Source organism: Poeciliopsis prolifica, unplaced genomic scaffold (genome assembly GCF_027474105.1).
Source record: "Poeciliopsis prolifica strain line A6 unplaced genomic scaffold, Auburn_PproV2 SCAFFOLD088, whole genome shotgun sequence".
NCBI classification, from domain to species: domain Eukaryota; kingdom Metazoa; phylum Chordata; class Actinopteri; order Cyprinodontiformes; family Poeciliidae; genus Poeciliopsis; species Poeciliopsis prolifica.
In genome coordinates this window covers 662,569-686,636 of record NW_026562463.1, presented here as the reverse complement: position 1 = coordinate 686,636, position 24,068 = coordinate 662,569, and the positions used below count along the sequence as shown (strand labels likewise).

The 24,068-nt window shown below is 37.3% G+C and overlaps 2 protein-coding genes across 2 annotated transcripts; one reads left to right on the top strand and one right to left on the bottom strand.

Moving 5' to 3' along the window:
* Positions 1-1,403: 1,403 nt before the first annotated feature.
* On the bottom strand, positions 1,404-3,540 carry rbp4 (retinol binding protein 4, plasma). The gene is made up of 6 exons (XM_055022639.1): positions 3,409-3,540; positions 3,101-3,203; positions 2,880-3,016; positions 2,678-2,784; positions 2,220-2,432; positions 1,404-1,921 (listed from the first exon to the last, which is right to left on the bottom strand). Exons 2-6 carry the CDS (start codon positions 3,200-3,202, stop codon positions 1,881-1,883), a joined length of 600 nt encoding a protein of 199 aa, XP_054878614.1. The 5' UTR covers position 3,203; positions 3,409-3,540; the 3' UTR covers positions 1,404-1,880.
* A 6,275-nt stretch (positions 3,541-9,815) lies between these two features.
* Positions 9,816-24,068, top strand: pde6c (phosphodiesterase 6C, cGMP-specific, cone, alpha prime). Its single transcript, XM_055022625.1, has 22 exons — positions 9,816-10,480; positions 12,490-12,642; positions 13,374-13,463; positions 13,611-13,751; positions 13,843-13,917; positions 14,033-14,097; positions 14,350-14,416; positions 15,107-15,154; positions 15,265-15,414; positions 15,507-15,650; positions 16,017-16,082; positions 16,502-16,657; positions 18,085-18,192; positions 18,281-18,390; positions 18,476-18,563; positions 18,664-18,764; positions 19,283-19,390; positions 19,551-19,614; positions 19,849-19,923; positions 20,046-20,129; positions 21,101-21,254; positions 21,350-24,068. The coding sequence occupies exons 1-22, from the start codon at positions 10,013-10,015 to the stop codon at positions 21,400-21,402; spliced, it is 2,568 nt and encodes an 855-aa protein (XP_054878600.1). The 5' UTR covers positions 9,816-10,012; the 3' UTR covers positions 21,403-24,068.

The following is a 24,068-nucleotide window of genomic DNA, read 5'->3' as shown; positions in this document are numbered from 1 at the left end:
ATCTGAGCAAGTTTAGAGGAGTGGCTGTTTCGTCAGATTTTTTTTTTTTAATCTGACTTTTTTGACAAAAATACAAAATATTTCTCCACCGAGACTTTATTGTGGACTCAAAATTTCCTTAGACAAGATCTTTTTCTTTTTAAGAGCCCCAGTTGCTCAGTGTGCAAGGGATGACTTGACTGAATTACATTGTTTGTTTAAAAAAAAAAAAAGTAGAGGAAATAAATGATTGAAACCTGACCTGCTGTTTCATGGCGATGAAGCTTTGCTCACTGCTATATTCCATTACCTACTTGTTGAATAGTTTGCAGCACAGACTCTAGATAAAGCTTGATTTATGCTAAGTAATGCAGCAGACTAATGCACTAATTTAAATTTTAATCTGATTGCAGTGCATTAAGTATGAGTACATGCTGGTCATTTTAGGCCGTGCAACAATTTTTACTGAGACATCTGTCACAAGAAATCCTTGCACCAGCTTTATAAGCAGCCATGGTTTCAAAATGGAGGCCTGCAATGTTTCCTTTCTAATATAGATTGGATAATTTACTACTGTGAATTAGTGAAATTAGAGTTAAAGGGATGACTGCAACTGTTAACAATTTCTAAAAACAATTTTTATAAAAAATATGTAACTTTATTGTTTAATCTATTTTATTCTTTTATTAGAATCACGCATAGCTTTATTAGCTAACCAGTTTATTATGAGCCATTAGGGGAAAGAAATGACCATTTAAAAACCCAGAGTCCAAGCTCATTACAAAGATGGAGCAAAGACCAAGAACTAAATACAGTTTTTAATGGACATAAATATAATAAATGTGGAGTTTCAACTGAAGAACATTTAAAGTCGATCTGTAAAGTTGACATGTTAGGTGTGTTTCCAATAAATCAGTCTGCAATCCATCCATCTGTTTTCTTACACCCTTGTCCCTAGTGGGGTCGGGAAGTGTTTCAGTCTGCACAATCCACTGCATAAAATAAGATTTAAAATTGGCTGCCAACCTCCTGAGCTTATACTGTCCTAACAAGTTCATCATAGCACACTAAAATGCAGCAAGACATCATAACTCTAAAATGCCATGAAAAGACCGACAGCAGCCTTTTGCTTATTTCAAAGCACATGCATGTCCAATCATATACCCAGGTACAAGTTACATTTTTGTGAGAGGTAGACAAGAAGGATATCTTTTCTTTTTAAGATGCACATAAAGTCATATTAAGGTTTGGCAAAAATCATGAGATCTGGAATAATGTTGGACAAACAAGTCAAATGTTAAAGGACTGTTTGGCAGAAACCAAACGCAGCAATTTTCCACAACCTTGCGGCTTTTAGAACAACAGATTTATTGAATATCTTGTGGAATGCAGATTGGATCGTTAAAAAAAAAAAAAAGTCAAAAGATGTTTGAATGTTTTATTTGAAAAACTGGATCAAGAAGTAAACATCAGTCAAGATTAACAAACAGATTTACTACTGAACATGTTTGCTGGATATTACAGTTTAATAATAAAAAAAAAGTACTGTGCATTGTAGGAATATGTAAAAGCAAAGCCCCTTTTATGAGATATTTGGATCAGACAAGATTTCCACATGTGATAATTTATAACGCTGCTTCTTCCTTATGAGCCAATATACTGAAAAGAAATAAAATAAGCAACAGATGTTGAAGATAAGACTGAAATTTAATGAGAAAAACGCTGACTGTGAACAACAATAAGTGTGAAAGTTTGGAGTTTGTGATTTTTTTAAAATTTATTTCTTTAAAAAAAAATGAGGAAACTACTTCCTCTCATGTGAGAGAAACTGAGGTGGTGAGGAGGAGGTGGGATTCAATCTGAAATCAGCAGAAAGGACAAAAGAAACATCAAGAGGAGGGTCACTGAGGCGGCTCGGCATTTCCGCTGTTCTCGCAAAAACCTGAGGGAGAACAGAAAAACAGTACGCTTATTAAAGATATTCATCAAACAACCTGCATTGTATTTTTTGTTTATTTTTTTTGTGCATGACAGGCTATCCAGTTAGAAATGCATTACTCAGAATTACACTGAGTACGCACTCCTCTAATCAATCAATGAAGATAAACACTGGTCATAAGGTTTGAAGCAACATCTCTCAGTTAATCATTAATTTGGTCTTTAACCTTATTGAACAACTCAAATTGCAACCTCCCTCACATCGCCCCCCGATCAATAATGGCTGGTGGGAATTGACTCACCGTTGTGTGTTACGCGTCGGTATTTGCCCAAAAGACAGAGGTCCATCTTTTTCTGCGTGATGATGGCCTGGTCTTCTGGCCTCAGGCCGGTTGGGTGGCGTGAGAAGACGAAAGAGTAGCTATCCAAGCATGTGCCGTCCTCGTTGAGCAATCTGCAGGAGTAGTGGATGGCGTAGTTGTCGTAATCGGTGTCGATAACCCAGTGTTCGTCATCTGAAAGCAGGACGGGTTATGTGATGATTAGAATATTTGCTTCCATTTGCTAAAATGAAGATTTATCTGGTTTCTTTAACTCATTAGATTTCCATTAAAACTTAGGACATTCCAAAAAGCAATGGGCCTGTGGTCAACAATTTTCACTCTATCGCTTAATTTCCGCAGACAGCTACAGTGCCGGGTTGAATTTTGGGATTTTTTTTGTTCTCTGTCTTTCCTTTTGTGAGTCAAGTCACGCTTACTTCCTGTCTGCAGGTATGAAGCAGCTCCCCAGTATCTCATTCTAAACTTGGCAGGGTTCGGGGATTCCTCAAAGGTAGCAAACATGTGGGCACACATTTCCCAGTTGCTACAGGTCAAAGAGAGACAAAGAAAATTAAAATTCTCAGTAATCCATGCATTGAGAGCAGCAAAGCCTCCACGGGGGAAGAGGAGAAAACCTACTTCAGGATGATGACTCTGCCCTTTGCAGTAGCGGTCATTGAGCCATCGTCATTAATGTTAAACTGGGCTACAACGTTGTCGAGTAAGAACAAGCCCTCAGGGTCCTTTTTTCCTACAGCGTACCAGGTCCCTGCATACTATTGGGAAAAATATTTTTAGTTAAACCTTACAGGATAAAATTTACTTTATGAATGCTAAGTCTTATGTTACTCACAACTCACCCTGGTTTTGTCAAAGTCCTGCTTGACCTGGAAATTCTCCACCTGGCAATCCTGCGCCCAGGACAGCGCCAGGAGGCAAAGAACCACAGCGAACCTCAGCATGCTACCTCAGAGGAAGGGAGGAAAAATGGTAAAAAGTTAGACGCAAAAACTTTGGAAAAGAAAAGGAGAAATATCTGTTATTTTTCCTTAAAGTTCTCAGATTAATTTCAGCATAGTCTGATGAAATTCTTCAAAATATCTCCAAAAACCAGTTTGTGAAGATTAAAATTTGTAAGCAAAAAGATTGCCCTTGACTCAGTGCATACCTTGGTGCAAAAAGAAGTGGCTGTCTCGCATAAAGTCCACTCTTCAACTTCCTCCTGACTTTATATACAGCTGTCTGCTATTGCATAATAACATCCTGGGGTTCTGGACCACCCCTGCTCTCCCCACAGTCAGTCAGCAGCGCTACATTGGACAAACATTTGCATAACTCCTTGTGCTGGTCCAATTGATTTGTGTGTTCTGCACATTTGGTTGACCGCTCCTGAGTCCCCGATTATGAACAATTTTCTCCTTTATCTTCTGAGATTTTTTTAGTCTTGGTCTAAAGTACAAAATGAAAGTGCACATTTGAAACATTTACTAAGTTTATAAAGGTCTGGTAGGGCTTGTAGATAGAGCATTGCCACGGAGCAAGTTAGTGATGTTTATCCACTGTCGTTAACTGAGTAAGTAAATTCTCTGAAATTCCAGAGATCTCAAACACACTCTTGTATAGAATTAGAATTTTGCTATATTTGTCAAATAAACTCAGTTTTATAAGTTTCTCAGTTTTATAAGTTCCTCATCAGCATAATTACATCAGCTACTGGTTTATCTCCAGTTACTCTGTTTGTATGAAACAAGGCCAAAGTCCTCTCTCCTTTGATGTCATCTCATATGCTCAGGTCCATCCTAATTTCCCCTCTACAAATGTATTTGAGGGTCAAAATAGATGACAACCCAAAATAAAACCCAGTATAACTAGTAATTGTCACATTAACTCGGACATTTAACAGTCAACTTATTAAACAGTGTCGCAAAATATAAAATCTGTCATCCCAAAATGAAAATAGACAGAGCATGACACAAAAAGAAACACTATGAAAACACACCTAAAACACTCTTAGACAGGAGAAGATTCATCGGAAAGGTCTCATACATTCCTGCTCTGGAGGAGCAGCAGAGATCCGCAGCTCAGGTATTGGGAACCTGTTGACAACACAACAATTAGTCTTTCGATAAACAAATTTGCCCTGCATAGAGGAGTCACAAGCTTGTTCAATTGAAAGGGAAAAAAAGCACAGGTATAACAAACCTCGAAATGTACAAAAGCAAGAGACCCATAGATGAAATTATAGAAAGAAGTGATTTTACAAACTATCGAATCAGAGGGCTAAATGTGGCTTCCAAGCTTTACTTGTTCAAAAAATTTTGAAATCATGCTTTTATTCCACTTCTCAAGTTACTCCGCGTTGTGAGGGTCTATAACAATAATCAACATGACAAAATCTGGAAAAGAAAAACAGCCAAGAGGTGTGAATACTCTTTCAACGCACAATACAAGCAACGCAAGGGGAGTACAATGCCCTCTGTCCGATCCACATTTGCTTTTCAGCGTTTCCTCGTTGGCAGACCTGTTATAAACTGAGGCTGTTATTTTGCAGAGTTCACATAACCACACCTCTGAGGCCTAAAAGAGGCACAGTGGAGCCAAACATCTGTAGCTTACATAACCAAAGCTCAGGCCAGGATAAAAGAAGGGAAAACAACACTGGCTCTCCTACACATAAATATTAGCAGCTGGAATCTGACCAGGGGCAGGCGCTGCATTTCACAATCCTGAAAACTGGCAAAGGACTGAGATGCAATTCCCCTGCCAAGCTTGTGTGTTTACATTTCACATTTTGAGGAGTTTTTTTGGCAACAAGAGACAAGTTCTTGTTTTTAATGGGGTGTAAGATACGAGTAACTCAAGACCCCTATAAAGTTTTGGATTCAATAAAACACCTCATGGCTTATTGAGCCATTTCCAGCTGAACTTTAAAGCTTTGGCAAGAGCAAGAGCAGTTATCTGCTAAAGTGAAAACTTAGCAGTTGGTAAACGGCCCTTGTGCTGCATAACTAAAGTCTATTTTAGCATGTTAGCCATTTCTCCAAATAGGTTATTGTAATGGTCATGTACAAATTTAACATGCTCAGTTGCCAATGGGTTGGATTCTAGATTTGATCAACATTTTTCCATTATCCCACTGGAAGTAGCCATTGAGGATCCTGCAGCATTTAAATACCTAGTTGGTACTCAGGGGCACAAATGTCCCTCACAGCATTACACTGCCAGCAGCCGATGCTGTTGATTTAAGCCAGAACAGATCAAAATTCACAACATACTTTCTAAATGTTTCAGCTGAAATAATCTAATCTAATCAGTTGGCTAATTTTGGTGAGTGTACGAATTCTGAACTTGGTTTTCTTTTTTTTGCTACCAGGCATGACTGTAGCCCTTCTGCTTCAAGGTTCAACAACTTGTGCATTCAGAGATAGCATTATTGTACCTGCACTATTGGATTGAGTGTTCCCTTTCACCATCTTGAACCAGTGTGCACGTTCTTTTCTAATGTGTGACATTAGAAAGGCAATTTCTGCCCACAGAAATGTTGCTTTCAAACCAGCTTTTGTAAACCTGGGAGATGGTTGTGCATGAAAATCTTAGAAGCTCCACAGCTTCTGAAAAAGCTGTTTGAAGTCTCCATGTTTCCTGTTCTGATGCTGGGCTTGAAGTCATCTTAACCCTGCTTATGTTTCTTAATGCACTGACCTGTCAAGATGTAAGCCGTTTATTTGTGTTGACAAGGAAGGAACCTAACAGAGCATCATTTCTTAAATTTGATTGCTGGAATGATTTCAAAACGTATAGCTAGGTTCTCTTTGGGAGTGACAAGGATGGATAAAATCAGACATGAATGCATCAGAGGAACAGCTCATGTCAGATGTATAGGAGATAAAGTCAGAGAGACTGAGATGGATTGGACTTGCACAGAGGAGAGACACTGAATACATCGGTAGAAGGAGGACCTGCCAGGAAAGAGATCTTGAGGAAGACCAAAGAGGAGATTTCTGGATGGAGTGAAAGAGGACAAGAAGTTTGTTGGTGTGAGAGAAGAAGATGCAGAAGATAGAGTTACATGAAGACGAATGAAGGAAAAGAAGAAGAGCAATTAAAGTATAATTTCAAGAAATAGTTCTTCTATTTGGTTCAGTTTTATTCATATAACATTTTGTTTTTTTTAAAGAAAATATAACTTTGTGTCTTTTTCAAAACTTTTTCAGAACTCAGTTTACATCAGATCCAGTCAAATTTTATGCAACTCAACTCCATCCAGTTTAATACAGTTCATTTACGTTCAGTATAACTTTATTTACAAAGGAAAAAAAGCTGTTCCACAAAAGATACATTTGTTCAGAAAAACACAGTCACTCTGACAGGTTAAAGGGCAGCATTTTGGAAAAATAAAAAAGAAGCAGGAAGGGTGACCATCTGCTTTAGCTATTGAGGGGGAGAGAAGAGAGAGACAAACAAATACAGGAAACTAGGCCAAAGATACAAGCTCAGTAAAAAAAAAAAAAGAAAAAAAGAAAAACATTGTTAAAGCCAGAAATAAAGGGAAACAAATACATGAAAAAAACAAATAGATAAATAATAAACTAGACTTTTAGTAGCCATCTTTTTAGTCCAAAACCATCTAAAACCTAAAGTATGTCTGTTACAAATAGATTTAAAGATTACAGTAAAACTACAATAAACTGTATTGTGGGGGAAAAAAAGTATATATATTTATTGGCCCCATGAATCGATTACTTTAGTTTTTGCTTAATTTTTTATGACAGTCAGGTAATAACATGTTGTACCACCCTTACAAACAACACATGCCATCCAGTGTTTGCAAGAATTAAAGATAAGTCTTTATTTTGCTGTGAAGGTTTTCTCTGCCTGATTTATTTATTTTTTCAGAATTGTTTTAATGAAGTAACATTAGAGAGGTTTATAGAATATGAATGTGTTTTTGAATCATTTGCTTGCTGCATAACTAAATGCGCTGGAGTCAAAGGTCTCTAAATGACATTTCGACATCCTCCTTCAGGATTTTCTGCTGGAGAGCAGAATTCATGATTCCATCTGCTGTGGGAAGTTATCCTGGTCCTGAAGGAGGACAGATACACCTTTCATAAAGTTCCACTTTTTTCTCCTGAGTCCAAAGATTAATTTCCCCAAAGTCATGGGATCATCAAAATATTTTTCGCCAAATGTTAAACAGATCATTAAATTACTTTAATACCATAAGAACTTCAGAATTTAAATGTATGACATAAAAGTTCAGTTATATATTTGTTTAAAAAGAGATTTGAAGAAAAAAAAACACTAGGTCAACAGTACAAACTGATGACAGAAATACAGCAGTAGTGCAAATAAATTTTAGATTTTTGCTTAAAAAGTGAAGCTGCATGAAGATATTTTATCATTTAATTGTAGATAAATGATCAGATTACTAAAATGATCTTAATACTGCATGGAATTGGTCTTTGGTTTTAAGTAAGATGAAAAAATCAGACATCATCTCGAAAACTATATATATATAAATCATTTTATATATAGCCACATTGAGGCCATATATATATCTATATATATGGCCTTATGATGCGTGTACCACAGGGCTTTTCTCTGTTTTTCCCACACTTGAGCACCAACTGGTTTTCCTCATTGTGAGACTTCCTTAACTTGTTTCCACAATGCCCACACAGCAACACCTTTCACATTTCTTCCTTGATAAGATTGTCTTAATCCTCACAGCAACATCGATTAAATAACTTCTTTTCTCGCCAGATTCCAGCAGCTAGCCCAACAGAGCTCAGTTAATAGCGATCAGCCATCTTCGTTTACGGCTTCGCTCTCAGACTCCCACATCTCTGCAAATTGGCTGGTTTGCAATCCCAGGACTGATACCTCCATGATGATTTCATTAGCACTACAGTGGACTGCTTTCACATTGAGAGCATTATCTGGCCTGCCGTTGTGGCCATGCATGCGATCGGCGCTGCTGACAGGACCCTATTTAGACACTTGCTCCACTGTAGCAAAACAAGGACAGGACATTAACAGGAGCTAATGGAGGATTGGCTCCCAGGAGGGGTTATGTGGGGCTCGCAAAGCTCCTGCCTCTTGATTGCTCAGGTTGTTTAAACAATCTGCTCTGACTCCTATTAAGTCAGGAAACTGAATGGTTATAACTTAATAAGTGAGGCTGCATGCTGGCTCTATTTGATGTGTAATTATTTACCCATTGATTACATTTTTTTTCCCAATTTAGTTAGAACTCAAAAACTGTTAGGTTGTTGTGAGATTTCATTTTATATTTTAAGGGATACTGATTATCTTTTTAGCTTTAACACAGAACAAATTGATTTTAAAATTATTTAAATAGATGCATAAATATTGAACAACATGGAGACTGAAACATTTGTATTTAATGTACTACATTTTATTAATTTCTGGGTCTATTTATAAAATAGGAAATGGTTCCTGGAGCATTTTATCCAAGCAGGGGCATTTGCAATTTATTCCATTTCATAAAATCTTGTATTCTCTCCAGTCCCTGTTCATCTCTTTGAATCCTCTAAGTCAGTCCTTTCTGAATAGGTCAAGCTCAGATTTCATACATCAATATTTACTTTTTGCCAGATTCTCAAACCAATTTATGTCTGGAGTTTGACTGGGACTTTATAGCATGTATTCTTTGATCAAAACTACTTTTACTGTAGCTCTTCTTGTCACTTATAGATTGTTGGAGTATATAACTAATAGTTTTCCTTTAGAAAAATAAACATTGGATTTTTGTGTTTAGTGCTCGATTTGCCCAGCCTGTCAGGTTTATTGACTGGTCAGTTATTGATGTATTTGCAGTTTTCCATTTTCAGATGAAGGTTGGATGAAGGTTTATGAGTTTTTCAAAGCCTAGAATTTAGCTTTATAACCAAACTTTATTTTTGTGTTCCTTGGCCTATTTGTTTTTCTTACGTTCTTTATGAAGCCTCAGAAGAATTAATTTTTTTTCTCCCCTTATTTGCAAGAAAAAAAAATAGTATAATCCTTTTTTTTACTTCCCTCCCATTTCATATTTAAGCACTGCTTTCTGTTTGGTATTTTATTAAATACCCATGAAATCAATCATAATGTGTAGTTGCAACATGGCAAACCATGAAAAGGTTTTATGGATTGGTGTCTTCTTCATAGTAAAAGGTATAAAGGTGTGGGGACCTCCTGGCCTGTAATCCCCTCTGCTATAACGGGATGCATAAGCTTCCTCCAGGAGAAAGCTATTTGTTGGACAATAACATTCATCCCTCAACATGGACTTGAATTCAAACCTAAACCCATGTCTGCAGCATGTTATCAGAGGGGTGTTGATAACAATCTGTCCGGTTGTAGCTCAGGTGTTCAGCCAGGCATCTTACCTGCCAACATCTCACTCTCCCTCATGGGCTTGGTAGGATTGGCCCATGTGAAATGATCAACGTTGGGATTTGCAGGTTAAGGATGCTTAAAGCAGGGGTTTTAATGTCCTGACGTCACATTAATTAGTGGCGAATTTGATCCTTTCAGCCTCTAAGCTGCACTCTCCCCTGCACTGTCTGCCGGTGGATACGGGATGCATCCACGGAGGAGGATGCACGTCCATTCAGCGGGACGCTGTTAGACCCATTCAAACAGCAAGAACGCGGCTTGTGTCTCAGCTCTCACCATTTCTTTTCAAGTGATGCTTTGGTAAAAAAAAAAATAAAGAAAGAAGAGGAATCACACAAAGAGGACACAAGTAAAAGAACCACAACAAAATGGCAGATAAGGACAGCGTGGAGAAATACTTGGAGAACAACCCACAGTTCGCCAAAGAGTACTTTGATAAGAAGTTGCGTGCCGAGGCCCTGACTGCTGCTTTCTCCGAGCCTCTCGACATCAAGGACACAGCCTCGTTTAAGGATGTTAACTCAGTGCAGGAGGCCGCCATCATCTTCGAGCTGCTCCAGGAGCTCCAGAAGCAGACGTGCATCGAGAAGAACCTCCACAAGGTGCTGCAGAGAACCGCTCTCCTCTTGCAGGCCGACAGGGTCAGCTACTACACCTGTCGCTCCAGAAACGGAATCCCCGAGCTCTCGACCTGCCTCTTCGACGTGACCCCGACCTCCAAATACGAGGCCAACGTGGTGAACCCGCAGAGTGAGATCGTGATCCCCACTGACATGGGAATCGTGGGCCACACAGCTACTTCCAAGAAGCCCCAAAACGTTCCGGACATTACCAAGGTGAGACGGTGTGAGGAGATTAAAAATGTCTCCATTTTTCTTATTTTATTTTTTTTTAAGCTTATTGTTTATGCAAGGTCAAAGTTTTATAAATCAATCAGTGACTTTGGAAATTTCTCAAAATGCATGAGGATTTAGATAAAATCTTCACAGATACAATAATATAACTCTTTCATAAACAAAATGTGTAAATAATACCAAAGAAGATATCAAATTTCTGAGATGACAAAAAATTATAGTGCAATTTTTGCACAATGAAAAAAAATGACAAAACAAGAATAATAAAACAAACTTACAAAAAAGTTTTATATAGAAATAATTTTCAGCGTCTTTCTTTTCTTGAACCTTGTGTTCATAAAACCACATTTATAATGATCGCATAATAATTATGTAATGAATGCATTATGCTTTTGCAGTGGTGTATTTATCATAAACGCAAAATAAACATGCAATTGATCTTTTATGAAGCCAGAAATGTTTCTTCAGGAGTAGAGGTCAACACCTCTGTTAAAAATGGAGCTGGTTGTTCAGGTGATGACCTAATCCATCCCTTAATAAGAAGAACTATTTGTACTTGCATAGGAAATCACCAGATACAGATACTATATGTGTGAAAGTACTTGAACAGACTCCCAAACATTTAAAGTGTTGATTTGAGAAAAAGAGTAATTGTCATTATCTTTTAATCTTTCCCAAAACTGCATGTACTCTAAGTAGCTAAGCCCGAGTCACATTTGTTTACATTCTCCGTATGTTTTTTTCAGCCTGTCTATTGATAATTTTAGCCTCGCTTACATAAGAAGATTCCTGAGATTTCATTTGAAAGTCAGTTAAAGAATTATAAACAGAAGCCAAGTCCAAGATTGACTTCTAAATCAAAGATGATCTGGGCCCCCACCACCAGTTGGGTCCACACAGCATCTGCTTTTAAATATCCAGAATTTTGCATTTCCAGTCCCGAAATTTTAGAGGCATAATAGTAAGCCAAAAATTTAATAATAGACCTAAATACAGAATGTGCCTTGTTAGAGCCTTAAAATATATATTTCACTTTAAGCAAGGAGCAGAAAATAAATCATAAAATCTCGGTTATTTCTCTAATTTCTTGTTTGGTCTGGTACAGCTAATAAATACTAACTAGAAAAAGGGGAAAATTTATGCGGTTGGGTTTGCAAACATGCTTTGAAAACAATACATTGACCAAAATGTACAAGTATTGTGTTCCATAATAAATATAATTTTAAATGTTGAACTATAACTTAAGCATGAAAAATCAAGCAATCTAGCAAAATCCTTGGGCTTCAAATAATCTATGTATTGTTTAAATTGTTACTTAATTTTCTTTTTAGTAATTATTACTAATAAATGTCACTTCCAGTTCTTTCACTTTTTTCCTTATTATTCTTTCTTTTTATTTTCTATATTAATTGACTTATTTATTTTATGATTTATCAATTTATTTATTTATTCGAATAATTTCTATTGACCTTTTTAGCACAAAGTTTATTTGTTAGTCTGAAATTCTTAATCTGAATTTATAAATAGGAATCACTTTAATCTATATTTTGTTTATTTTATTGTTTTAATATAGTACATAGGATTTGACAGGCCACAAGCCAAAGGTTATAATCGTGCAGTTTAGAAGAAATATACATAAACAAGCGAAGTAGGTAGTTTCACCTTATGACTCAATTTCATCATAAATAAATTTTAAAACATCATAATCAATGATATGATATTTTCCTACAAGATTTTTTTTTTCTGGGGATTTTTATTGCTAAAATCAGCAAATTAATTGCCATATTTCTGTAGTTAAAAATGTTTTATTCACCAGATAACTTCATCCTGTTTCAGTGACAAATAGTATTATCCTTCCTTTTAGATTATTAGATTATTATTGTAAATTTGGTAGGTTTTGAACTGCACAAAAAATAACTTTTGCTTTTTAATTTTTGATGTTTCTGACTATAATTCAAGCTTTTCCCTTAACCTCTGCCCCCTCAATCCAGAATCCTAAGTTCTGCGACTTTGTGGATAAACAAACTGGATACAAGACCAAATGCCTAATGTCCTACCCCATGATGGCTGACAAAGACTGCCTCGGAGTCATCATGGTGCTTAACAAAATAGGAGCCGATGCGTTCACGCCAGAGGATGAGAAGGTAAGACCATTACATTCATGCTTATCCTGGCTGAGAAAGGTGGAGTGCTGCTGCAGATCCTTCTGACCCTGAGTGCTTTGAAATCTAGACGCTCATGCATTTTAAACCGTATAATGCATCCTTCTCTTTCTGTAACATGCATTTCATTCTCATTATTGTAGTCTGGCTGATAGTTAAAAACTGTATTCAGTTCAGTAAAATGTTAGAGTGAATAAAAACTACTTGTGTGATTATGAGGCACAAAAAGCGCGCTCGTTATGATGGAAGGAGCCAATCAGACCAGACAGGTTCGGTGTGCCTGCTTTTAAGCATTCGGTCGGAGAAAATAAGCTTTTTTTCTGCAGGCTGGATTAGAATATTTCACATGTATGTCTAAAGCCATGAAAGAAAAAAAACAAACCTCGCAGCCAGAACAAGTGGCTCAGATGGGATCAATGTTGTTTGCTTGAACAGTTCTGGTGAACTCTCAGTTGAATTATTGCTAAGTTATTTCCTTTAGAATATGTTAATTTGTTTAAAAAATATAGATTCGTAGCATTTTAGCAAAAACATGCTGCACCACTTAACCTTTAATCATTCATAAGTATCAAATTTTATCACCCTGTCAAGAACTACAAAGTCTTTTAACAATCAATACAGATCAGTATTAGCTTGGCTGAGGTATCTTTTTTTAATTTTTATTCCAAATGTCCTAAATCTTTATCTGTGCTGTCATCTGTTTTGGTCCACAGCTTTTCCATAAGTACATGACTTTTGCTCAAGTCATTTGTCTGCAGTATCACACAGCCTACATGTTCAATGTAGAGTCCAGGAGGAGTCAGGTAAACAACTCCTGCAACATACTTCATGGAAACATCCATAAGTTTACTAGATTTACTAGAATTCATGCCAGTTCTCTCCCGAATGCAGCTTCTATGGTGTTAAAAATCACATGAACAGCATATTTTGGGGGATATTTTTGGCTCCAGGTGCTGCTCTGGTCTGCCAGCAAAGTTTTTGAAGAGTTGACAGACATTGAGAGGCAGTTCCACAAAGCTCTCTACACTGTGAGGACCTATCTGCTAGCTGAGCGTTACTCAGTGGGGCTGTTGGACATGACTAAAGAGAAGGTTGATATAGAGAACACCGCTTATTTATAATTTATTTGATTGATTTTCTGGATCATCTACAGTCTTTTTCTGTGTTTCCTTCCCTTTGCAGGAATTTTATGATGAGTGGCCTGTGAAACTAGGAGATGTGGAACCCTATAAAGGACCAAAAACACCGGACGGCAGGGTGACAAATTCCCTTTTCCCTGCATAAACTCCTATTTGTCTTATAAAACAGATAAACAGTTGTTTTGCTTCAAAATGATGGCTAATTTCTAAAAGTGTTTTCTCTTTTCTTGCAGGAAATCATCTTTTATAAGATCATTGACTACCTCCTTGAAGCCAAAGAAGAAATTAAAGTCATACCGTGAGCAGCCACATCCACCAGATACACTAAAAATATTGATAGTAACTATATATATAGGTGTATCGAAAGAGCTTTTCACCCATAGCCCTTTCCACAACTCTTGGCATCCATAATAAAAAAAATTCCCATGATGCTTTGAATATTTTTGCTTTGAGTATTTTTATTCTGTTTCGGCTTGTTTGTCACGCTTCCACTTTCTAAGCTTTAAATATGAAAGTTTGGTGGTTTAACAGGTCTGTTTGTTTTTTTCAGAGGACCACCTGCAGATCACTGGGCTCTGGTCAGCGGACTGCCGACTTATGTGGCAGAAAACGGCTTTGTAAGTCAAAACAAAACAAAAAACTAGACATGCTACATTTAAGAACTGATTGTTCGTTTTCTGTTAAAGGCAATTCAAATATTGTGGCCGCACATTTACCTGTGAAAAAGCTATTCGAAATATTGTTTTGGCATTGCTTTTTTTCCTTAGTTTTTGAAATGTATTCATAATTGCACATCAATAAGTTCCTTCCCAACACTGTGAACATTTCTAATAAACAAACACATAAATTTGTGTGAAGAAGTAAGACATCCTTTGAGAATTTGTATTGTATTTGAAATGGGCTGATTGCTCAAAAATCCCACGGCTGAAATTGAGAAGTGGAAGAATCATTAAAATACTGATTTCAGTGACAGGAACATGTTTACAAGTTGCAATTTGTAGTATTAAGTGACAGGAAGCCTTGACTTTTTCATCAGTGTGGAATCACATTTCTGGTGATATCTTTTTCTGATCAAGAAAAAAAACAAAAGAATAGCTGAACATTTCTTTTGAAAGAAGTGGATATCTATGTATGTCTTTGAGTTTTCAAATGATTTCATAAAAACTATTTCAAGTCAAGTAAAGGTATTTGTATAGAACATTTTATCAGGAAGGCAATTCGATGTGTTTGATGACAAACTTAGATAGTAACTTTTACACTACATACATAACCAGTGATAATAAGTGTTTCCATCTTGTTGCCTACAGATTTGCAACATGATGAATGTTGCTGCAGATGACTACTTCACTTTCCAGGTACGCAAGGCCAAACTGAACAACAAATGTTTAGCTCTTTTGTCTATTTCACAGAAGTCTGGTAAAGAGGACAAAAGACTTGATTTTACTGTAATCTCTGCGCTTTACAGAAAGAGGCCGTGGATGAGACAGGTTTCGTCATTAAGAACGTCCTGTCGCTGCCCATCGTCAACAAGAAGGAAGAAATCGTAGGCGTCGCCACCTTCTTCAACAGAAAGGATGGCAGACCGTTTGACGAGTATGACGAGCAGATCACCGAGGTAAGGATTCTGTGTTAGTGCTCACCTTCAGTTCTCTCTTGTTTGAATGGTGTCCTTATCCTTTTCTCTTTGCTCTCTCGTGTTTGAACTAGGCCCTGACACAGTTCCTGGGCTGGTCGGTGTTGAACTGTGACACCTACGACAAGCTGAACCGTATGGAGTGGAGGAAAGAGATTGCCCAGGAGATGCTCATGTACCAAACCAAGTGCACCTCGGACGAGATGCAGACCATCCTGGTCTGTATCAACGTGGTTTTCTTTGACATTTACCTCCATAAGCAACCGTTTCTGTCTGTCCTCGCATTTACTCGAGAAGCAATTGCTGCAGTAATTTATAGGAAAGCTCCAAGAATAGCTTTTCGAAAACACAATTTTGCATCAAAAGCTTTAAAGGACTATAAAAAGGTCAGGATTATTATACAACCACCTAGCAACTAACATATATAAAAAAAAAAAAAGAAAAATGACACAAGGGCTTATACATGGCTTTGAGCATTTTCATCAAGTGAATAAGGAGAGAACTGTGCTTTAAAGGTCTCTTAATCGACACGGCATGCTGATAAAAAGAACATAAATGTCATGTGACATGTTTTTTACAACCAGAACACCAAGGAGAAATTTGATGCTGAACCTGAAGACTGTGACCAGAAGGAGATGTACAAATTACTGGTATGTGTCATTTTATCGCAAGATATTACAGTTTATAGACAAATTACCATTTTTTTCTCATTGTCTGGCTTTAATCAGATTAAATATTTGCTGTTTTCTATTTGTTAAATCCTATAATAATGAGATTTTTATTGTTCTTATTATTTTCTTTAGAGTCAGAAAGTTATATTCACTGAGTTTCCGATGCCTTTAAATAATTAGGCAATTATTACATTGATGATTTAATGCATTAAATCAACAATAAAAGAAGTAAAAAAAATGAAAAGAAGATAAATGAAAAACATATTGTGTAGACAGTGTATGAACTATTACTACTTTAATTAATATCAAGGTAGTCTTTTGTATTCCCGTCAAAATCAAATCCAACTTTCTCTAGTGAAGCATTCGTTGTGTGAGCTGCGTTGTGTGTTTCTGTTTAGAGGGCAAACTGCCCACCTGCCGACAACGTGGACGGAGAAAATCTGTACAACTTCGGCTTCAGCGACTTCCCCGTCACGGAGCACGGCCTCATTAAAGCTGGCATCCGCATGTTCTTTGAGCTTGGAGTTGTCGAAAAGTTTAAAGTTCCCGCAGAAGTGAGTCACACAGTCTGACACTTCTTTTTTTTCTTTTTTTTTTCTCACAGTGAAGCAGCTCTAACAAGGTGCTTAGAGGTGCTTTTCAGATAAGCAATATTTGATTCTGAAATACAGTTTCTGAACGGAAATTCTGAACTATAGCTTCGTGAAACGATCTCATTACTATTCCCAACACGGCTGAATTTTCTTTATTTGTTGAGATCTCTACAAGAGAACTCATTCTTGATGTTTCCTCGTATAAATATTTTATTATATTAAATGAGTGCAGTAGGGATGGGCTGGTATAAGCTTCTCAAAATCTTTTAGAAAAAAATCCCAAGCCAAAACAAAACAACAAGGCAATTGTTACAGGAGAGATATACATAACTAAATTCATTTGTGGTTTATCAAGTATATAAGCTGGCTTGTTAGTTGGGCTATCTGCTGCGGTAACCACCCTTCACTTAAATGTTTAAGAGAGATGTTAAGCAGCTATAATTTTAAAGTGTTACTTTAATGAGGGTGATGGGTTTCACTTCTTTATCTTCCGCCCTGACTCCCGTCCTCAGTTCCTTTGCTGCATGACTTTCCTTCTCTCTTCCTCCTTTGTGTTAGATTACTATCAAATGAAGACCAGTAGTGCTGAAAATAAGCTTTAAAACATATATAAAAACAGAAGACGTAAAAAACACAAATAGGATATTTGACAGAATGATTGCAAAGTTTATTTATTTATCTGTTTTCAGCCCTTTTTGTTAAACTTTAGTATGGGTTGCGGGGTCAGTCCTAAAACAGCAGCGTTTGTTTGTGTTTTCTCAAGAACGGAAATCCTTACCTCAACTCTGAGATTTCTAAAAGGATGCCAACATTTCAGAACCCAGGATAATCTATACCAGGCAGAGGTGGAAATCTCAAAAGGATTAAACAAAGCTACTTTGCTGTTCTCCGCACAGCCTTCCTGTCATCTGCTTGCTCTCTCTTGCTCTTTGGCAGCCGGAATGAACCATAGAAATGTCACGAAATGCCGCAGAAAGACGTTTATTCCCTAAATAGATTCTTCGATCTCAGTGTCTCTGATTTTCCTTTTAAAACACCCCATTGATAATATTTGGCAAATTTGTAATAACTCCTAATCTGAAGAGGGTGGTGGTCACCATGTTATGTTTTCATATTAATATAAATTGTTTGATATCGTCCAAAAACAGATTTTATGGTGCTACTCTACTTTGAGTTATCCAACAGTATGATGAAAAACATTAGCGGTATCTAAGCCATAACTTTAAAAGTTTGACCCATGCCTACTTTACTGTAAACCTTTAAAAAGGAAAAAGAAAAAAGAAAAAAACTAAATCAGGAGAAGATCTACCTTCTAGGAGAACTTTAACTTTTTTGTTTTGACTCCAAAGTAAATTTGAACTTTGGATAAAAATCTCTTGTTTTCTCAGACTCTGACTAGGTGGATGTACACTGTGAGAAAGGGTTACCGTGCCATTACATACCACAACTGGAGGCATGGCTTCAATGTAGGCCACACAATGTTCTGCCTCCTGCAGGTGAAGCCTTTTTTATTTTGCTATAAAGCTCTTTGCATTGCTGAAGCTCTGTTTCTGATCCACACACTTCCACATTTTTGATTTGCAGACAGGGAAACTGAGGAAGTACTATTCAGATCTAGATGCCTTCGCCATGGTGGCTGCGGCTTTCTGCCATGATATCGACCACAGAGGAACAAATAACCTCTACCAGACAAAGCAAGTTAAAAACAAAAAAAACTTTTGTTGTTATGGCCAAAGTTGAACTGTCTTCTCATAATAGCTTTTTTTTTCTACTCCATAGGAGTGCATCTCCTCTGGCCAAACTTCACGGCTCCTCCATTATGGAGAGACACCATTTGGAATACAGCAAGACACTCATGGGAGAGGAGGTGAATGCACGGATTAAAATTAAAAATACTGACTAAGATTGTTCTTGGTGTTATCGTAAACTTACACTGATTACCTTATTTTGTCTGTCATCCATTGCAGAGTTTGAACATCTTCTGCAATCTGCAGAAGCGTCAGTTTGAGACTGTGCAGCACTTGTTCGATGTTTGCATTATTGCCACTGATCTGGCCCTTTACTTCAAGTAGGTTTTACACGCTTTTCATTTACAAAAGTACACTACTTCCAAGACTGAAATTGCTACTTTTTAAATCAGTTATTTTTATTATTTTTATTAATGCAATGTTATGGCATTACTTTCTTTCTTCGTCTCTTTCTTCCTTCCTTTCTTTCTTTCTCTTGTTTTTTTAATTTATGTTTTCTTTTCCATATTTATCTAGACAAAAAAAAAATGAAGACAGTTTTTAGATGTTTTCAAACGACTTACAAACCCGGTTAATATATGTGAACATTTCAAAACCAAAACTACATTTTATTTAATTTTACAGTTATTTTTATTTACTTAGATAATCAAATACTTTCACTTTATTTTATTCATCTTCTTTTATTGTTACCATATGCATTTTATTACAAGTTGTTTTTCTATTTATGTTTTTGCCAGAATTAAGACACATAATCACCCTTCAACATTGTATAGGGAAGGATGCCTCATACAGTATATCCATAATAATAATGTTATCTCATTCATTTGTCTGCTTTCAGGAAGAGAACCATGTTCCAAAACATTGTGAATGCCACAGAACCAATGGCAGATGAAAAAGAGGCCACCGCCTACATTTCTAACAACCCCATCAGGAAGGAAATTATTATGTACGCAACTTTTTTTTCTTATGGCAGCAAACAAACAAAAAAAAGTTTCTGCCTGTTCCGACCGTGAAAAACCTTCTGACACAGCAGGCCGCTAAAAATCATATTCATCACAGCTAGGATGTCGCCTTGCTTTGACTGACTGTCTGATTCTCACCTCCAGGGCCATGATGATGACAGGCTGTGACTTGTCAGCCATCACCAAACCCTGGGAGGTGCAGAGCAAGGTGAGCCTTGAAGTGAAGTTTGCTAGAAAATAATAATTAGCTTTTTTTTTCTGCTATCATGCCTATTTTTTTTTTATTTTTTTTTGGGCTATTTGAGTTGGAAGGTCAGGAATAAACTGCTTATTTAATGGCCCTGAAAAGGCTACTTTTTGAGTCACGTGTTAATTTCATATATAGGTGTTTTCATATTGCACTGTCAAGCTTTGTTCCTTCTGAATGTCGCTGTTTTTGCAGGTGGCTCTGATGGTTGCAGCTGAATTCTGGGAACAGGGTGATTTGGAAAGAACCGTTTTGGACCAGCAGCCAATTGTAAGTTCAGAATCCCTCCAGTGTCTTCCATGCTTCCCTTTCCTTTATTTTCATAGTGCTCTTTATTTTTTTCTCACATGAAAACTTCTGTCTCTCTCTTTCTTTCTGCCTTCCTCTCTCAGCCCATGATGGACAGAAACTGTGCAGAACAGCTACCCAAGATGCAATGTGGTTTCATCGACTTTGTTTGCGCATTTGTGTACAAGGTGAGCTGTTTCTCATACTCTACTGCTTATCCGCTTCTCTGAAGAAAGATGAAACGATAAAGATAGATGTTATGACTCAAAAGAAAATTGATTTGCGGCAGTGAGTGCGTTGGCCTGAATCTAAATCCACTCATAGAGTGATAAGGCTTTAAGATGTACTCTGCAGCTATTTTGCAATTTATATCGGCATTTTTTAAAAGTTGGTGTGTGATTTTTTTTAATTTAAACATTCTCTAATAAGCACAGTAAGTACTTGCAAAGCATATTTGTAGCTCAAGCAATTTTAGAAAACTTTTCTACATGATAAAAACAATTGGCAAACATACTGCTAACTGTTTTTACATCTTTTTAGATTTTAATATTTTCTGACATTTTTCAAATTACAACCAGACATAAGGTGATAACTGTAACATAGAATGAAAACTATCATATTTAAAATTGGTACAAATATAAGCCTGAGAAACATAATATAACATTTATAGTATCAAAACTACTATTTAACGTATTAAATCAGGTGTCTAGTTACAAACATTTGAAACTAATGCTTCTACTAGCAATCCCGATAAAATACAATTAGGTCTGCGGCTGTGAAATAGTTTGTGCTATTGTTTTAAGACATCGTAAACCAATCACAATGCTCTATATGACTTAAGGTAGCAAATGAGTTCAATCATTTCTCATGCAGGCCTATTATTAGCTTCAGAGAGGTTTGTACGCTTTCATCTATCCAAAATGGCTTGAAAAGACGCAGGCTGTGAACCTGTAGCACACAATAGCAAGCTCCTTTTCAGCTCATGCTGATATTTTGATGAGCACTCACACAGCGTGGGGCCCGTTGTCCCTGTGGACCCGCGCCGCAACACTTACACCTGATCGCTGCCGTGCGAGAAGCATTCGGCCTTTGAAGATGCTCTCTAAAGAGGGCCCAAGACAAGAATAGCCCTCATCTGTTGTTCTTTGTGTTTGCCCAGGAGTTCTCCAGGTTCCACAAAGAGATCACACCCATGTTTGACGGTCTGAACAACAACAGGGCACACTGGAACGAGCTGGCTGAGGTGTACAATGCAAAGATGAAGGCCATTGAAGATGAAAAGAAGAAGCTGGAAGAAGAGGAAGCCAGGAAAGGTATAAAAGTTAAACAAGGATTTCATCGTAGTAATTTGAGACCAAGTAATACAACATTTTTTATCTGTTTTTTGTTCTTTTTTTTTCTTTTATAGCTGGTGGTGGTGCTGCTGAGGGAGGGAAGTCGAAAACCTGCACCATCTGTTAGGCGTCTCCATTTTATGCAACTGGACTCAAATGGACTGATTAGGACTGATATACACATCTCTAGTCTTAAAGTCATCCTCAAAGCCATCAGTTTTTGGAGTTTGTCCTCCGAACTAATCTAGTTCTCTCTGGTCCCTCTGCGGATGCGGCACCCCGTTTGGACCAGTTGTTTCCAGCTAGTCCAGAATAGTTAGAGCGGATCTGGATTGCATGAACTGGTCTCCAGGGAGCGAGGAAGAATTGGAGCCGGAAGTAACAGTGGGACTCTGCACAGAGAAGATCTTATCGAGAAGGAATGTGTGAAACTTCTTCCTCCCTTTGTTTTGAACAGCGACAGAAAACATGCAAACCCACTATATAATTCTATGTAAGATTTTTTTTTTTTTGGCACGCTTGAAATCATGTTGCAATAAATTTAGCTGCTCCCCGCACTGAGATTCAAATCTTTTAATGTAGGCAGTTAAATAGGTCATTGTTGAGCTATGCCAAAGCAATAGTCCCTTTGGCAATCATAAGCACAATGTATAATCATACTTTAAGCTGCACAATGAACATGGCTGCTGCTGTTTTAGCAGCCAAACCACAGATAGAATGAGGGCCAACTGGGAGGATAAAGACTTTTCAAATGTAGTGATGGGGACCCGTTAAAGGCGCTTATAAAGAAATATGAATTTATTCCCTTCGGCACATAAAGAGCATCTGATGGCTCTGTTCATGCTGTAAAGGCGATAGGCACAGAGAGCAATGGCGCCAAAACAATTAGGAAAGACAATGTCTTTCCTGTAAAGGGACTAATGAGTCGTCTTAACGTATACTCATTTTAATGTGCTATTCATATATAGATTTTATTTTATTTTTCTAGATTATGAGTGTTTTGTACAACAACTGTCTTCAATTTGAGATGAGCTTTGATAGAGGCTGTTCTGAAATTATGAAGAACTGTGTTATAATGCAAAGCTTACAGTTTGTCTTGCAAAAATATTCACACCTCTGGTTCATTTTTTTTTGTCACTTTATAGCCAAAACACAAACGTGTTTAATGTGGCTTATAAGACAGAAACCGACACAAACGGTGCTTGATTGTAAAAAGGAACTGCAATATGAGTCAAATTCAGAGTATGCAGAATGCAGGTATTTTCTCTACCAACTTTAGGCTTCTAGAAACTTTGTCCAGACTTATTTGCAAAACAACTCAATGTCAGTACAACTGGATGGAGAAAATATGCAAACATCAATCTATCTACTGGAAGGTGAACCCTTTCAAAAGTCTCGTGTTTTGCAGCCGTCAGCCAGTTTTCTTCCCGGATAGCCGTGTATTTAGCTTCAGCCACCTTCCAAATAACTCCAACCAGCTTTCCTGTCCCTGCTAAAGAAAACCCCACAGCATGCTACTCCCTCCACCGTGTATCACAGTGGGGATGTGGTGTTCAGAATGTTATGGTGTTGATCTTTCACCAGAATCTCTCACATAAACTTCAGCTCATAACTCCTCCAGATTTACAGTAGGCCTATGAATAACTTGTATATGGATAATTTTTATTCCTTAAATAACTTCTGAAGGCAGTTGATCAACACAAACTGGTTTTTATTTATGCATATGAAAGTAATGTGACAAAATGTGATGAAACTCAATGGGTGTGAATTCTTCTCCAAGTTACTGTATGTCTTTGAGAATTTAAAGATCACTTGTAAACTAATTATTTTATTTCAGACTTATTCCATGCTGAAGCTCATCTATTCTCATATCACCATCTGTATACACTTTGCTACGTAGATATAACTTTTGAATTGTATGAACCTGATTTTGAGAGAAGCATAAAAAAGTTGCAAGAGCAACCCCTGCTCCTTCACGAGTCAAACAAATCAACAGTTCTGCTACTCCTTTAAGAAGCTTTAACAAGATTTGATTGCCAGCCAGTGTTTGAGATCCACACAGCTTTGGACTTTAAATACCTGTCTTATACAGGAGCTTTCTCATATCCATGTGAAAACGGCCTACGCTTGAAAAGATCCAAACTATTGATTCATTGATTGTGTGACTGTTGGGGGCAAAGTTTTCCACTTCCCTCCCTGACCAACTTTGTGTAAATCAATACGTTTCTTTGTAAACTAGCCGACCTGGTCAGGCGCCTGGGGTCACAGTGCAATGTCAGCACACCTCCTGTTCCACGAGGTAAAAAGCGAGCAGTGGCTCTTAGCGTCCTGTTACGCAACGTCATCTCCTCTAATCAAAGAGGCATCAATCAGGGGCATTTAATCCCATCAGCACAGCTTTGTGTCTACTTGGAAACTCCTTGTTTGCTGCCTGAGGTGAAGTGAAGAGTTGTTATAATTAGTCAAACCCAAGAGCTTTGATGATTCCGCTATGAATTTACAGTGCTGACTTTGGTGCGAACATTTTATAAGAATGCTCCAGTTCCGTCTAAAAGGGATAAAAGTCTTCCCTGCTTTTTCTTTGAATGTTTTGAGAGATTGGAAAAAGAAAGCACTGTATGCTACTTTGTACTTATCCTAAGAGTTGTCATTACGACGCTAGAGTTCTGTCTTTGAATGTATAATATGACATCAAATGTATGTACAAGTCATGAAATGTAATATCTGTAAGCGAATGTAGGAAGGAGGTTTAAAAAAATAAAGAGTAACTCATTTCTCATGATGAAAAATGGC